This window comes from Sander lucioperca, chromosome 10 (genome assembly GCF_008315115.2).
Source record: "Sander lucioperca isolate FBNREF2018 chromosome 10, SLUC_FBN_1.2, whole genome shotgun sequence".
NCBI classification, from domain to species: domain Eukaryota; kingdom Metazoa; phylum Chordata; class Actinopteri; order Perciformes; family Percidae; genus Sander; species Sander lucioperca.
Genome location: NC_050182.1, coordinates 9309628 through 9327094, shown reverse-complemented (window position 1 = coordinate 9327094; position 17467 = coordinate 9309628). Strand labels below are relative to the sequence as shown.

At 44.2% G+C, this 17467-nt stretch overlaps 1 protein-coding gene across 1 annotated transcript in view; it reads right to left on the bottom strand.

Annotated features, from left to right (window-relative positions):
- Positions 1-17039, bottom strand: part of LOC116058507 (multidrug resistance-associated protein 1-like) — a 56665-nt gene extending 39626 nt beyond the window's left edge. Inside the window, exons 1-4 of the mRNA XM_031311337.2 lie at positions 16998-17039; positions 11136-11315; positions 5484-5606; positions 2379-2516 (exon numbers count right to left, since the gene is read on the bottom strand). Of these exons, the coding sequence (XP_031167197.2) occupies positions 2379-2516; positions 5484-5606; positions 11136-11315; positions 16998-17039 (483 nt within the window). The remainder of the gene's footprint in view (positions 1-2378; positions 2517-5483; positions 5607-11135; positions 11316-16997) is intronic.
- Between the last annotated feature and the right edge of the window lie 428 nt (positions 17040-17467).

Here is a 17467-nt window from a genome sequence, read left to right as displayed (position 1 = left end):
CGCAGCCCTGGCGGAGGCCAACTCTCACCTGAAACGAGTCCGACTTACTGCCGAGAACCCGGACACAGCTCTCGCTTTGGTCGTACAGAGATTGGATGGCCCTGAGAAGGGACCCCCTCACCCCATACTCCCGCAGCACCTCCCACAGTATCTCCCGGGGGACCCGGTCATACGCCTTCTCCAGATCCACAAAGCACATGTAGACCGGTTGGGCATACTCCCAGGCTCCCTCCAGGATCCTTGCAAGAGTAAAGATCTGGTCCGTTGTTCCACGACCAGGACGGAATCTGCATTGTTCCTCTTCAACCTGAGGTTCGACTATCGACCGAACCCTACTTTCCAGCACCTTGGAGTAGACTTTACCGGGGAGGCTGAGAAGTGTGATACCCCTGTAATTGGCACACACCCTCTGGTCCCCCTTTTTGAAAAGGGGAACCACCACCCTGGTCTGCCACTCCTTAGGCACCGTCCCCGACTTCCACGCAATGTTGAAGAGGCGTGTCAACCAAGACAACCCCTCCACACCCAGAGCTTTAAGCATTTCTGGACGGATCTCATCAATCCCTGGGGCTTTGCCACTGTGGAGTTGTTTAACTACCTCAGCAACTTCCACCAGGGAAATTGACGACAATCCCCCATCATCCTCCAGCTCTGCCTCTACCATAGAGGGCGTATTAGTCGGATTTAGGAGTTCCTCACAATGCTCCTTCCACCGCCCTATTACCTCCTCAGTTGAGGTCAACAGCGTCCCATCCTTACTGTACACAGCTTGGATGGTTCCCCGCTTCCCCCTCCTGAGGTGGCGAACGGTTTTCCAGAAGCACCTTGGTGCCGACCGAAAGTCCTTCTCCATGTCTTCTCCGAACTTCTCCCACACCCGCTGCTTTGCCTCTTTCACAGCAGAGGCTGCAGCCCTTCGGGCCCTTCGGTACCTTGCAACTGCCTCCGGAGTCCTCTGGGATAACATATCCCGGAAAGACTCCTTCTTCAGTCGGACGGCTTCCCTGACCACCGGTGTCCACGGTGTTCGTGGGTTACCGCCCCTTGAGGCACCTAAGACCCTAAGACCACAGCTCCCCGCCGCAGCTTCAGCAATGGAAACTTTGAACATTGTCCACTCGGGTTCAATGCCCCCAGCCTCCACAGGGATGCACGAAAAGCTACGCCGGAGGTGTGAGTTGAAAGTCTGTCGGACAGGGGCCTCCTCCAGACGTTCCCAATTTACCCGCACTACCCGTTTGGGCTTACCAGGTCTGTCCAGAGTCTTCCCCCACCCTCTGACCCAACTCACCACCAGATGGTGATCAGTTGACAGCTCTGCCCCTCTCTTCACCCGAGTGTCCAAAACATACGCCCTCAGATCAGATGAAACGATTATAAAATCGATCATTGACCTTTGGCCTAGGGTGCTCTGGTACCAAGTACACTTATGAGCATCCCTATGTTCGAACATGGTGTTCGTTATAGACAAACCATGACTAGCACAGAAGTCCAACAACAAACAACCACTCTGGTTTAGATCAGGGAGGCCGTTCCTCCCAATCACGCCTCTCCATGTGTCTCCATCATTTCCCACGTGCGCGTTGAAGTCCCCCAGCAGAACTATGGAGTCCCCCACTGGAGCCCCATACAGGACTCCATTCAAGGTCTCCAAGAAGGCCGAATACTCAGAGCTCTTGTTTGGTGCATACGCACAAACAACAGTCAGAGTTTTCCCCCCCACAACCCGCAGGCGTAGGGAGGCCACCCTCTCGTCCACCGCGGTAAACTCCAACGTAGCGGCGCTCAGCCGGGGGCTTGTGAGTATCCCCACACCCGCCCGGCGCCTCACACCCTGGGCAACTCCGGAGAAGAAAAGAGTCCAACCCCTATCCAGGAGTATGGTTCCAGAACCGAGACTGTGAAATACTGCAGCGGACAGAGAAGAACTGGGACGACTGGTTCAGACTGCAAGGCAAGGCTGGAACGCTGCAAGGCTGCAAGGCTGCAAGGCTGCAAGGCTGCAAGGCTGCAAGGCTGCAAAGCTGCAACGCTGCAAAGCTGCAACGCTGCAACGCTGCAAAGCTGCAAGGCTGCAAAGCTGCAAGGCTGTAAAGCTGTAAAGCTACAACGCTGCAAAGCTGCAAAGCTGCAATGCTGCAAAGCTGCAACGCTGCAAAGCTGCAAGGCTGCAAAGCTGCAAAGCTGCAACGCTGCAACGCTGCAAGGCTGCAACGCTGCAAAGCTGCAACGCTGCAAGGCTGCAACGCTGCAACAAACTGAAACGGTTGCTCAGGGATATCAGCTGCTGTTCCTCATCCAACAGAGAGACACACATTAGTGACCTGCTGCAGAGATTTATCCCTCAAAGAAACTCTAATTAATATAATATTTGATACCTGATCAATAATCTGTTGGACGTTGACATTCAGAGGAACAACGGAGCAAAGAACCAGAAGAGTCCAGAAGAGGAAGAGGAGGACGGAGGAACGACTGCCCTTCATCCTCTCAAACTGGATTATAACCACAGACAGAACCTGAAGAAGAGGAGGACGAGAGGAAGAGGAGAGGAGGATGAGAGCAAGAAGAAGAAGAGGAGGAGAGGAAGAGGAGAGATAAGATAAGATACTTTATTTGTCATTGTACACGGATTCAACAAGACTTTGTTTGGAAACAAACCTGAGATGCCCACAGCTAAAAAGATTAAAAAGCATAAATAAATTAAATAAATAGTAACACCTGGTATGCAAATATGCAAATTGCACTTGTACCCATAAACATGGTTTTCAGTGACTAATGTATTTACGCTCCAGCTGCTATTTACGAGGAGGAGGAAGGGGAGGAGGTTGAAAACATAGTGAAAGTCATGGATGTGAAAACCCTTTCTTCCTGTCTTGCTACCAAGACTTCAAACGTATAATTATACTATACTGTAATAATATCAAACGTATAATTACTGTAATAATATCAAACGTATAATTATACTGTAATAATATCAAATGTATAATTACTGTAATAATATCAAACGTATAATTACTGTAATAATATCAAACGTATAATTATACTGTAATAATATCAAACGTATAATTACTGTAATAATATCAAACGTATAATTATACTGTAATAATATCAAACGTATAATTATACTGTAATAATATCAAACGTATAATTATACTGTAATAATATCAAACGTATAATTACTGTAATAATATCAAACTTATAATTACTGTAATAATATCAAACTTATAATTATACTGTAATAATATCAAACGTATAATTACTGTAATAATATCAAACTTATAATTATACTGTAATAATATCAAACTTATAATTATACTGTAATAATATCAAATGTATAATTACTGTAATAATATCAAACTTATAATTATACTGTAATAATATCAAACTTATAATTATACTGTAATAATATCAAATGTATAATTATACTGTAATAATATCAAACGTATAATTATACTGTAATAATATCAAACTTATAATTATACTGTAATAATATCAAACGTATAATTATACTGTAATAATATCAAACGTATAATTATACTGTAATAATATCAAACGTATAATTACTGTAATAATATCAAACTTATAATTATACTGTAATAATATCAAATGTATAATTACTGTAATAATATCAAACTTATAATTATACTGTAATAATATCAAACTTATAATTATACTGTAATAATATCAAATGTATAATTACTGTAATAATATCAAACTTATAATTATACTGTAATAATATCAAACTTATAATTATACTGTAATAATATCAAACGTATAATTATACTGTAATAATATCAAACGTATAATTATACTGTAATAATATCAAATGTATAATTACTGTAATAATATCAAACTTATAATTATACTGTAATAATATCAAACTTATAATTATACTGTAATAATATCAAATGTATAATTACTGTAATAATATCAAACTTATAATTATACTGTAATAATATCAAACTTATAATTATACTATACTAATATCAAACACGTTGTGTGTAGTCTGAACGTCCAGAGGGTAAAACTTGTAAAAAAGCAACAAAGGCTGAGAAAAGTGTCGAAAACGACAAAAAACCATAATGTTGAAAGAAGCATCCCAAACGTGTCCCAGACATGTCCACCCTCAAACCTGCATAAAGAGCATTGACTGCTAATATTAAAGACACACTATGTAACCTTTCCTACTTCGGTCCCCCTACAGGTTGTCTCAATGGAACTACAGCTGCAGCTAATGGTGCTTTTCCATCACATGGTACCAGCTCGACTCGCCTCGACTCTACTCGCCTTTTTTGGTTTTCCATTACAAAAGAAAGTTCCTGGTACCTGCTAACAGGTACTTTATGTAGTACCTCCTCAGTCGAGGTTCCCAGCGAGCTGAGGCGAGCCGAAGAGGTGACTTGAAAGTGACAGACGGGGGTGTCCTGAACAAACCTGCTATTTTTAAATAGTTTAGCCAGCTGTTTGCTGCCTCCAGCTTCTTTAGAAACAAAACGTGTCTTCTGGCAACATCAACACACCTTCAATGTTCTGTGTGTGTGTCGCGTTAGCTCACGGCAGTTTACTGCGGCGCCGCTTATTTACAGTTCTGTGGAGGCTCCAGGCAGAGCTTTCGCCGTAAATCAGGCCACTTACACAGGCTACGGAGAAAGCTCTGGTGGAGCCTCCACAGAACTGTACAACAAGCTCAAGTGGCCTGATGTTTACACTTGCGCGCTGGTGTGTGCATGATACGGCATATAGACGACCAGCCACGCTGAGGTGGTACTAAAATCTGCAATGGAAAACGAACGCACAGTGTGTCGAGTCGAGGCGAGTAGAGTCGAGGCGAGTCGAGCAGGTACCATGTAATGGAAAAACGCCATAAAAGTTACATAGTGTTGCTTTAATGGACAACGCATTCGGTTCGGCAAAGTGCTGCAAATGCACAAGTGCCTTAAAGCTGTATTCTCTCTAATGTCCAGCAGGGGGAGACTCCTTAAAGCTGCATTCTCTCTGACTTCCAGCAGGGGGAGACTCCTTAAAGCTGTATTCTCTCTAATGTCCAGCAGGGGGAGACTCCTTAAAGCTGCATTCTCTCTAATGTCCAGCAGGGGGAGACTCCTTAAAGCTGCATTCTCTCTGACTTCCTGCAGGGGAGACTCCTTAAAGCTGCTTTCTCTCTGACTTCCTGCAGGGGAAGACTCCTTAAAGCTGCTTTTTATCTGAATGCCATTACGTCCATTAATATACAGTCTATGATCCAGAGCAACAACACACCCAAACTTCCTTTTAGTCTTTTATTTCTGGTTGTTTGCATCTTTTAGTGTCTCCTTTGAGTCATTTAGTCTCTTACGACTTGGGACAGGAAGTGTCTGTGATACGGCCCCATGGGACAGGAAGTGTCTGTGATATGGCCCCATGGGACAGGAAGTGTCTGTGATACGGCCCCATGTGACCATCCAGAAGAACCTGGAGTGTTGCTGTGGCAACTAGTGACGTACCAGAGTGAGACTTCTGATCAGCGGACCAATCAGGATCAGCAGGTGGTTCTGGATCTCTTCGTTCTTCACCAGGAAATAAAACATCTCCAGCAGACAGATAGAAGCCAGACTGAGAGACAGCAGCTGAAACACAGACAGACAGGCTGAAACAGACAGACAAGCTGAAACACAGACAGACAGGCTGAAACAGACAGACAGGCTGAAACACAAACAGACAGGCTGAAACAGACAGACAGGCTGAAACACAGACAGACTGACTGAAACAGACAGACAGGCTGAAACACAGACAGACAGGCTGAAACAGACAGACAGACTGAAACAGACAGACAGGCTGAAACAGACAGACAGGCTGAAACACAGACAGACAGGCTGAAACAGACAGGCTGAAACAGACAGACAGGCTGAAACACAGACAGACAGGCTGAAACAGACAGACAGGCTGAAACACAGACAGACTGACTGAAACAGACAGACAGGCTGAAACACAGACAGACAGACTGAAACAGACAGACAGGCTGAAACAGACAGACAGGCTGAAACAGACAGACAGGCTGAAACACAGACAGACAGGCTGAAACAGACAGGCTGAAACAGACAGACAGGCTGAAACACAGACAGACAGGCTGAAACAGACAGACAGGCTGAAACACAGACAGAGAGACTGAAACAGAGACAGACATGCTGAAACACAGACAGGCTGAAACAGATAGACAGGCTGAAACACAGACAGACAGGCTGAAATAAACAGAGAGTAAAACACAGACAGGCTGAAACACATACAGATAGGCTGAAAAACAGACAGACAGGCTGAAAAACAGACAGACAGGCTGAAACAGAGACAGGCTGAAACACAGACAGACAGGCTGAAACAGAGACAGACAGGCTGAAACATACAGACAGGCTGAAACAGAGACAGACAGGCTGAAACACAGTGAGACTGAAACACAGAAAGACAGGCTGAAACAGAGACAGACAGACTGAAACAGAGACAGACAGGCTGAAACACAGACAGACAGGCTGAAACACAGTGAGACTGAAACACAGAAAGACAGGCTGAAACAGAGACAGACAGGCTGAAACAGAGACAGAGAGGCTGAAACAGAGACAGACAGGCTGAAACACAGACAGACAGGCTGAAACACAAACAGACAGGCTGAAATAAACAGAGTAAAACACAGACAGGCTGAAACACAGACAGACAGGCTGAAAAACAGACAGACAGGCTGAAACAGAGACAGCCTGAAACACAGACAGACAGGCTGAAACATACAGACAGGCTGAAACAGACAGAGAGGCTGAAACACAGACAGACAGGCTGAAACAGAGACAGACAGGCTGAAACAGTGAGACTGAAACACAGAAAGACAGGCTGAAACAGAGACAGACAGGCTGAAACACAGACAGACAGGCTGAAACAGAGACAGACAGGCTGAAACACAGACAGATAGGCTGAAACAGAGACAGACATGCTGAAACAGAGACAGAGAGGCTGAAACAGAGACAGACAGGCTGAAACAGAGACAGACAGGCTGAAACACAGAAAGACAGGCTGAAACTGAGACAGACAGGCTGAAACAGAGACAGACAGACTGAAACACAGACAGACAGACTGAAACACAGACAGACAGGCTGAAACACAGACAGACAGGCTGAAACACAGTGAGACTGAAACACAGACAGAGAGACTGAAACAGAGACAGACAGGCTGAAACACAGAAAGACAGGCTGAAACAGAGACAGACAGGCTGAAACACAGAAAGACAGGCTGAAACAGAGACAGACAGGCTGACACACAGAAAGACAGGCTGAAACAGAGACAGACAGGCTGAAACATACAGACAGGCTGAAACAGAGACAGACAGGCTGAAACACAGTGAGACTGAAACACAGAAAGACAGGCTGAAACAGAGACAGACAGGCTGAAACAGAGACAGGGAGGCTGAAACAGAGACAGACAGGCTGAAACACAGTGAGACTGAAACACAGAAAGATAGGCTGAAACAGAGACAGACAGGCTGAAACACAGACAGACAGGCTGAAACAGACAGAGAGGCTGACACAGAGACAGACAGGCTGAAACACAGACAGACAGGCTGAAACACAGTGACACTTAAACACAGAAAGACTGGCTGAAACAGAGACAGACAGGCTGAAACAGAGACAGGCAGGCTGAAACACAGACAGACAGGCTGAAACAGAGACAGACAGGCTGAAACACAGACAGACAGGCTGAAACAGAGACAGACAGGCTGAAACAGACAGACAGGCTGAAACAGAGACAGACAGGCTGAAACAGAGACAGGCAGGCTGAAACACAGACAGACAGGCTGAAACAGAGACAGACAGGCTGAAACACAGACAGACAGGCTGAAACAGACAGGCTGAAACAGACAGACAGGCTGAAACACAGACAGACAGGCTGAAACAGACAGACAGGCTGAAACACAGACAGACTGACTGAAACAGACAGACAGGCTGAAACACAGACAGACAGACTGAAACAGACAGACAGGCTGAAACAGACAGACAGGCTGAAACAGACAGACAGGCTGAAACACAGACAGACAGGCTGAAACAGACAGGCTGAAACAGACAGACAGGCTGAAACACAGACAGACAGGCTGAAACAGACAGACAGGCTGAAACACAGACAGAGAGACTGAAACAGAGACAGACATGCTGAAACACAGACAGGCTGAAACAGATAGACAGGCTGAAACACAGACAGACAGGCTGAAATAAACAGAGAGTAAAACACAGACAGGCTGAAACACATACAGATAGGCTGAAAAACAGACAGACAGGCTGAAAAACAGACAGACAGGCTGAAACAGAGACAGGCTGAAACACAGACAGACAGGCTGAAACAGAGACAGACAGGCTGAAACATACAGACAGGCTGAAACAGAGACAGACAGGCTGAAACACAGTGAGACTGAAACACAGAAAGACAGGCTGAAACAGAGACAGACAGACTGAAACAGAGACAGACAGGCTGAAACACAGACAGACAGGCTGAAACACAGTGAGACTGAAACACAGAAAGACAGGCTGAAACAGAGACAGACAGGCTGAAACAGAGACAGAGAGGCTGAAACAGAGACAGACAGGCTGAAACACAGACAGACAGGCTGAAACACAAACAGACAGGCTGAAATAAACAGAGTAAAACACAGACAGGCTGAAACACAGACAGACAGGCTGAAAAACAGACAGACAGGCTGAAACAGAGACAGCCTGAAACACAGACAGACAGGCTGAAACATACAGACAGGCTGAAACAGACAGAGAGGCTGAAACACAGACAGACAGGCTGAAACAGAGACAGACAGGCTGAAACAGTGAGACTGAAACACAGAAAGACAGGCTGAAACAGAGACAGACAGGCTGAAACACAGACAGACAGGCTGAAACAGAGACAGACAGGCTGAAACACAGACAGATAGGCTGAAACAGAGACAGACATGCTGAAACAGAGACAGAGAGGCTGAAACAGAGACAGACAGGCTGAAACAGAGACAGACAGGCTGAAACACAGAAAGACAGGCTGAAACTGAGACAGACAGGCTGAAACAGAGACAGACAGACTGAAACACAGACAGACAGACTGAAACACAGACAGACAGGCTGAAACACAGACAGACAGGCTGAAACACAGTGAGACTGAAACACAGACAGAGAGACTGAAACAGAGACAGACAGGCTGAAACACAGAAAGACAGGCTGAAACAGAGACAGACAGGCTGAAACACAGAAAGACAGGCTGAAACAGAGACAGACAGGCTGACACACAGAAAGACAGGCTGAAACAGAGACAGACAGGCTGAAACATACAGACAGGCTGAAACAGAGACAGACAGGCTGAAACACAGTGAGACTGAAACACAGAAAGACAGGCTGAAACAGAGACAGACAGGCTGAAACAGAGACAGGGAGGCTGAAACAGAGACAGACAGGCTGAAACACAGTGAGACTGAAACACAGAAAGATAGGCTGAAACAGAGACAGACAGGCTGAAACACAGACAGACAGGCTGAAACAGACAGAGAGGCTGACACAGAGACAGACAGGCTGAAACACAGACAGACAGGCTGAAACACAGTGACACTTAAACACAGAAAGACTGGCTGAAACAGAGACAGACAGGCTGAAACAGAGACAGGCAGGCTGAAACACAGACAGACAGGCTGAAACAGAGACAGACAGGCTGAAACACAGACAGACAGGCTGAAACAGAGACAGACAGGCTGAAACAGACAGACAGGCTGAAACAGAGACAGACAGGCTGAAACAGAGACAGGCAGGCTGAAACACAGACAGACAGGCTGAAACAGAGACAGACAGGCTGAAACACAGACAGACAGGCTGAAACAGAGACAGGGAGGCTGAAACAGAGACAGACAGGCTGAAACACAGTGAGACTGAAACACAGAAAGATAGGCTGAAACAGAGACAGACAGGCTGAAACACAGACAGACAGGCTGAAACAGACAGAGAGGCTGACACAGAGACAGACAGGCTGAAACACAGACAGACAGGCTGAAACACAGTGACACTTAAACACAGAAAGACTGGCTGAAACAGAGACAGACAGGCTGAAACAGAGACAGGCAGGCTGAAACACAGACAGACAGGCTGAAACAGAGACAGACAGGCTGAAACACAGACAGACAGGCTGAAACAGAGACAGACAGGCTGAAACAGACAGACAGGCTGAAACAGAGACAGACAGGCTGAAACACAGACAGACAGGCTGAAACAGAGACAGACATGCTGAAACAGACAGACAGGCTGAAACACAGACAGACAGGCTGAAATAAACAGAGAGTAAAACACAGACAGGCTGAAACACAGACAGACAGTCTGAAACAGAGACAGGCTGAAACACAGACAGACAGGCTGAAACACAGACAGACAGGCTGAAACATACAGACAGGCTGAAACAGACAGAGAGGCTGAAACACAGACAGACAGGCTGAAACAGAGACAGACAGGCTGAAACACAGTGAGACTGAAACACAGAAAGACAGGCTGAAACAGAGACAAACAGGCTGAAACAGAGACAGACAGGCTGAAACAGAGACAGACAGGCTGAAACACAGAAAGACAGGCTGAAACAGAGACAGACAGGCTGAAACAGAGACAGAGAGGCTGAAACAGAGACAGACAGGCTGAAACAGAGACAGACAGGCTGAAACAGAGACAGACAGGCTGAAACACAGTGAGACTGAAACACAGACAGAGAGACTGAAACAGAGACAGACAGGCTGAAACAGAGACAGACAGGCTGAAACACAGTGAGACTGAAACACAGACAGAGAGACTGAAACAGAGACAGACAGGCTGAAACAGAGACAGACAGGCTGAAACACAGTGAGACTGAAACACAGACAGAGAGACTGAAACAGAGACAGACAGGCTGAAACAGAGACAGACAGGCTGAAACACAGTGAGACTGAAACACAGACAGAGAGACTGAAACAGAGACAGACAGGCTGAAACAGAGACAGACAGGCTGAAACACAGAAAGACAGGCTGAAACACAGAAAGACAGGCTGAAACACAGAAAGACAGGCTGAAACAGCGACAGACAGGCTGAAACACAGAAAGACAGGCTGAAACAGAGACAGTTTGTGTTGTTTGTGTTCTCACCGTCTTGCTGCAGCAGAGTTTGGACAGTGGGATGACACCTCGGTGCGGGCGGAGCTGCAGGTACAGCAGGTAAAGAGGAGAACAGGTCCACATGTAGACACAGGGGAACCAGACCAGGACCGTGTGCTGGAAACACTGGGTCAGGTCCGGACGGGACGTGTACCAGGTCAGGTTCCAGTCCTGGGACATAAACACCATTATTTCAAACACACACAAGTATTTTACTCTGTAAGAAGAAAGAGGAAGATTAAGCAAAATAAATTAATAAATACTCGTGTCTGAGAGGACAAAACTAAATGCTTTGTGGGTCCATACCTTTAAATCTTTAAATACATAAATAACTCTTACCCTAGTCTCTTACCATCTTTAAACAGCTGAGTCATCTGTAAACACCTGACTGATCTTTAAACAGATGAGTCATCTGTAAACAGCTGAGTCATCTTTAAACAGCTGAGTCATCTTTAAACAGCTGAGTCATCTGTAAACAGCTGACTCATCTTTAAACAGCTGACTCATCTTTAAACAGCTGACTCATCTTTAAACAGCTGAGTCATCTATAAACAGCTAAACCTTTATTCAACCTTTATTTATACTCAGAGGTCATTGAGGAGCGGTTACAACAACAGAAAAGAAGTGACATCATAGAAAGACACTAAACATGTTGATGAATAAATTAGGATAATAAGGATGCAAAAGAAAGTAGAATTATGTAAAAAGAACAAAATGCTGTAAACTAAGAATGCTTTTAAAAATATAAATAATGATGGTTTACTTTTATCAATTTACAAAATGCAAAGTGAGCGACCAAAAAAACATCTAAATCACATTAATATTTGGTGTTACTACCCTTTGCCTTCAAACCAGCATCAATTCTTATAGGTACACTTGCAAAAAGTCAGGGAGCGTTGAGGATCGTAGACGCAGTGGTCAGCCAAGGAAACTTAGTGCAGCAGATGAAAAACACATCAAGCTTATTTCCCTTCGAAATGGGAAGATGTCCAGCAGGGCCATCAGCTCAGAACTGGCAGAAACCAGTGGGACCCAGGTACACCCATCTACTGTCTGGAGAAGATGTCCAGCAGGGCCATCAGCTCAGAACTGGTAGAAACCAGTGGGACCCAGGTACACCCATCTATTGTCTGGAGAAGATGTCCAGCAGTGCCGTCAGCTCAGAACTGGCAGAAACCAGTGGGACCCAGGTACACCCATCTACTGTCTGGAGAAGATGTCCAGCAGGGCCATCAGCTCAGAACTGGTAGAAACCAGTGGGACCCAGGTACACCCATCTACTGTCTGGAGAAGATCTCCAGCAGTGCCATCAGCTCAGAACTGGCAGAAACCAGTGGGACCCAGGTACACCCATCTACTGTCTGGAGAAGATCTCCAGCAGTGCCATCAGCTCAGAACTGGCAGAAACCAGTGGGACCCAGGTACACCCATCTACTGTCTGGAGAAGATCTCCAGCAGTGCCATCAGCTCAGAACTGGCAGAAACCAGTGGGACCCAGGTACACCCATCTACTGTCTGGAGAAGATGTCCAGCAGGGCCATCAGCTTAGAACTGGCAGAAACCAGTGGGACCCAGGTACACCCATCTACTTTCTGGAGAAGATGTCCAGCAGGGCCATCAGCTTAGAACTGGCAGAAACCAGTGGGACCCAGGTACACCCTCCTCATGGAAGAGTTGCAGCCAAAAAGCCATACCTCTGAGATAGAAACAAGGCCAAGCGACTCAACTATGCACGAAAACATAGGAACTGGGGTGCAGAAAAATGGCAGCAGGTGCTCTGGACTGATGAGTCAAAATTGAAATATTTGGCTGTAGCAGAAGGCAGGTTGTTGGCCGAAGGCAACAGTGAAGCATGGTGGAGGTTCCTTGCAAGTTTGGGGCTGCATTTCTGCAAATGGAGTTGGAGATTTGGTCAGGATTAATGGTGTCCTCAATGCTGAGAAATACAGGCAGATACTGATCCATCATGCAATACCATCAGGGAGGCTGTATTTGGACCAGGATGGCATGGTTCCGGCGCGTTGCCCTACTGGACCCAATTCAATACATAGATCCAAGAGCTCAGCTTTAGGGAATCTAAATCGGCATATTAGCCAGTCATCGTCATGGTCCCTGAAGTCTCTTTTTCTCCTGATTCTTCCATTAGTGTAGTCCTCCTGCAGGACCAGCAGTGCCATCATACAGCCTTACACATGGGGGTCACCGCAGTATTTGTTTACAACATATTGTGATTGTTAACACCTTGCCAACACAGCATCAACTAGTGGTATCCCCCCCCACCCCGAGATACAATTTGAAGACGAAAGAAAGTCTAATAGGCAAACACACTTTTCTTCATGCAGGTTTTGTCACGAACAGTATTAAAGTTAGGACCGATAATGAGGACATTAAGTGTAACGACTGCGTGAGAGCTTAACAGCTGTATTTCCAGACTTTGACATTTGATGATATATGCACAGTTTTAAAGACAGATATTTAGTTATGTACACTGTGTTCTGCAGTTATCTAATGCTAGGGTATTTTATGCTATTCTGTATTCCATGCAGTTGGGCCATCTCCTCCTCCTGCGCCCAGGAGCAGACAATGTGACAGTGAGACAGCGCCGATTAAACATTAAGAACACATTTTTATCAAAGATTTGAGTTGGATTTTACAAGGTGTTTATGGAACAAGTATCACTAAGTACAAGCTCAAATACCACTGCTGGATTTAATCTTCATGATAACGTGGATGATATGGAGAGAAAAAATGTGCGTGAGGCATCAATACTTGAAATATTACGAGTAATCGTTTTTCCCACATTTACTTTCTGCAGTCTGACTTCAGTTCACCACCTCACCATCTGCGTCTCCAATTCCTATTTTGTCTCCAAAATGTGCGTATGCATGGGTCAAAGTTTGCGTGGAGGAACATGGGTCAGAGTTTGCGTGGAGGAACATGGGTCAGAGTTTGGTGGAGGAACATGGGTCAGAGTTTGGTGGAGGAACATGGGTCAGAGTTTGCATGGAGGAACATGGGTCAGAGTTTGCGTGGAGGAACATGGGTCAGAGTTTGGTGGAGGAACATGGGTCAGAGTTTGGTGGAGGAACATGGGTCAGAGTTTGGTGGAGGAACATGGGTCAGAGTTTGCGTGGAGGAATATGGGTCAGAGTTTGAGTGGAGGACCGCACATTCTCCCGTCAGGTTTGTTTTTTTATAAATCACAACCTTTGCGTGGGAAGTGGAGTACGCACATTTTCAGCCCCGTTTTGTGCATACACCACGTTTATAAATGAGACCCCTGGTCTCAGCATCATGGAGTCTGTCTGGGAGAACATGAAGAGACAGAAGGATTTGAGGCATCCACAGAAGATCTGTGGTTAGTTCTCCAAGATGTCTGGAACAACCTACCAGCCGAGTTCCTTGCACTGTGTGCAAGTGTACCTAGAAGAACTGATGCTGTCTTGAAGGCAAAGGTTGGTGACACCAAATATTGATTTAGATTTCTCTTCTGTTCATTCACTGCATTTTGTTAATTGATGAAAATAAACTATTAACACTTCCACTGTTGAAAGCATTCATAGTTTACAGCATTTTTTCATACCTGCCTAAAACTTTTGCACAGTACTGTATGTTACATATATTACATATGTTACATATAATCAACGTAGACGTGTTTTGGCCCTTTTACTCAATGTTAATGACATATTTGCAATGGGAATGTACCACAGACCTTGCAGCTCACACTTTGGTTTTCGCTTTTGCGTGCTCCTCTGGTTTTTTACAATAAACAAACTTCTTAAGCCACCTGACAAAGTTTCTACAACCATCTTGTCTATCCTTAATGTTATGGTTTGGACATTTCTGTTGCCTTGTTTGTAGATTTTTGTATGTATATTTCTGTTGTGTATATTTCTGTTTAGTTATCTCTCTGTTTTTTCTGTAGGTTTCTGTTCCCTGTCTTGTAAATGTATCCTGTGTTGTGTAGTGTTGTCTGTATATATTTTGTTGTGTATTTTTCTGTTCCCGGTTGTGCGTTTCCCTGTTAGTTCTGTTTCCTGTTTTATTTTGATAGTCTGTTTTCTGTCTTGTCATGTTCAGCTTTACTTTGTGTTTTCCCGCCTTGGTTGATTGTCCTGCCCCGCCCTGATGTGTTTCACCTGTTGTCTCACCTGTTCCTGGTTTGCTCGTCTCCTAGTTTATTTAGTCTCTGTGTTTCCCTTTGTGTCTTGTCAGATTGTTTTGTATCCTGTTGCGTCAGTTTGTATGTCTGCGTCAGTCAGTTTCCATGTCTCCTGTTTCTCCCTGCCTAGTTTTGGATATCCTTGGTTTTCTCCCTTGTATTGGTTTTTGCCTGCAGCTCACAGGACTCCCTGGGTTTGTTTTTGCTTTTTTTTGAGAAAATAAATCGTTGTGTTTCAACGCTTCTCTGCCTGCCTGTCTCTCCCTGCATTTTGGGTCCTCCACCTCACTGAACTGTCACACTTAACCACATATGTTATTCTTTCCATTGTTAGTCAAGAAGACATTTCTCTAAGCCAACAACCAATACTAGGCCTATTCACAGCTTTCCAAGCAAGAGAAATCAACCGTTTGGCTTGCAGTAAACACATATCTGTAAGTACTTTTATCTCTTTTTTTTAAGTTAGGATCAGATGGGTACAACCCCAGGATAAATACTTTGGGATGGAGAGGCAGCTTAAAAGACACTATTTGAAATATCATTTGTGCTACCTCCTTCCAGAAGTCTTTAATTTTATTACAGTCCGAAGTCCGAACCCTAAAACACTCAATATGTGAAAATGTGAGAGAAAAGTTGCATTTTTCCACTGTGAAGGTTGTAGAAACTTTGTCACGTGGGTTAAGAAGATTAATTGTAAAAAACCAGGGGAGCATGCAAAAGCAAAAACCAAAACGTAACTGATGTGTGAGTTTGGACATGTCTTCCTGCAATGAACATCCCAGCAGGTTAACAAGTGAAATGTGTAAACTGATGCAGGACACAAGAGGGCTCCTTCATCCTGCTAACCAGGGATGTAGTGGAGTTTAAAGCTCCTCAGCTCACTTTGTCTGCAGCTTTTAGTTAACATGTCTTGAAGCTGATGGAAACCTTTAATAATAAACATGCAGTGTGCATTGGACTTGTGGCGGTTTCTTACTGCTAGACTGCCACTAGTTCCATTGAGTACTGCAGTGCATCTCGTCCTCATGTACTGCACCAGACTGGTCAGTTCTTGCGTTTGTTGTTGCAAGTTTTGGCCCTTTTACTCAATGTTAATGACATATTTGCAATGGGAATGTACCACAGACCTTGCAGCTCACACTTCTCAATATTTACTGATGTTTCCCTCCTACCGTTAGGTTTTGGTTTTACATATGTAACCATATATTACATATGTAACATATGTAACATGTATGTTACATATGTTACATATATTACATATGTAATATACATATGTAATATATGATTACATATGTAATATGAAATATTACATATAATATGTTACATATGTAACATATGTAATATATATTACATATGTCATATATGGTTACATATGTAATATATGGTTACATATGTAATATATGTAACTTATGTAATATATGGTTACATATGTAATATATGTAACTTATGTAATATATATTACTTATGTAATATATATTACTTATGTAATATATATTACTTATGTAATATATATTACTTATGTAATATATGGTTACATATGTAATATATGTTACATATATTACATATGTAATATATGTAACATATGTAACACTGAGGATTGATTTAAATATTTTACCTTCATTATCAGACCATTAGCTCACTCAGTTTATAAATTATAATTATTAATAATATTAAACATCTGTCTAACTCACCCAGAGAGGATCCAAACCACTCACACTGCACAGATCCTCCATTTACACAACTCTTCTTTCTTCTTATCTTCTCGTCTGTTTCTTCTTTCCCGTCCAGGTGTTTTTAAGTTTCAATTAATCAGTCTTCTTTTCCTTTTTCTTCTGATTCTTCTCTTGTAAACTTGTCTTGTTGAATTTTACCAGAGAATTCTGCTGCTGTCAGAAACACTGTAGAGAAAATGATCTCTCTCTCTCTCTCTCCCTCTCTCTGTCTCTCTCTCTGTCTCTCTCTCTCTCTGTCTCTCTCTCTCTCTCTCTCTCTCTCTCTCTCTCTGTCTCTCTCTCTGTCTCTCTCTCTCTCTGTCTCTCTCTCTCTCTGTCTCTCTCTCTCTCTCTCTGTCTCTCTCTCTCTGTCTCTCTCTCTCTCTCTCTCTCTCTCTCTCTCTCTCTCTCTCTCTCTCTCTCTCTCTCTCTCCCCCCAACACCAGCAG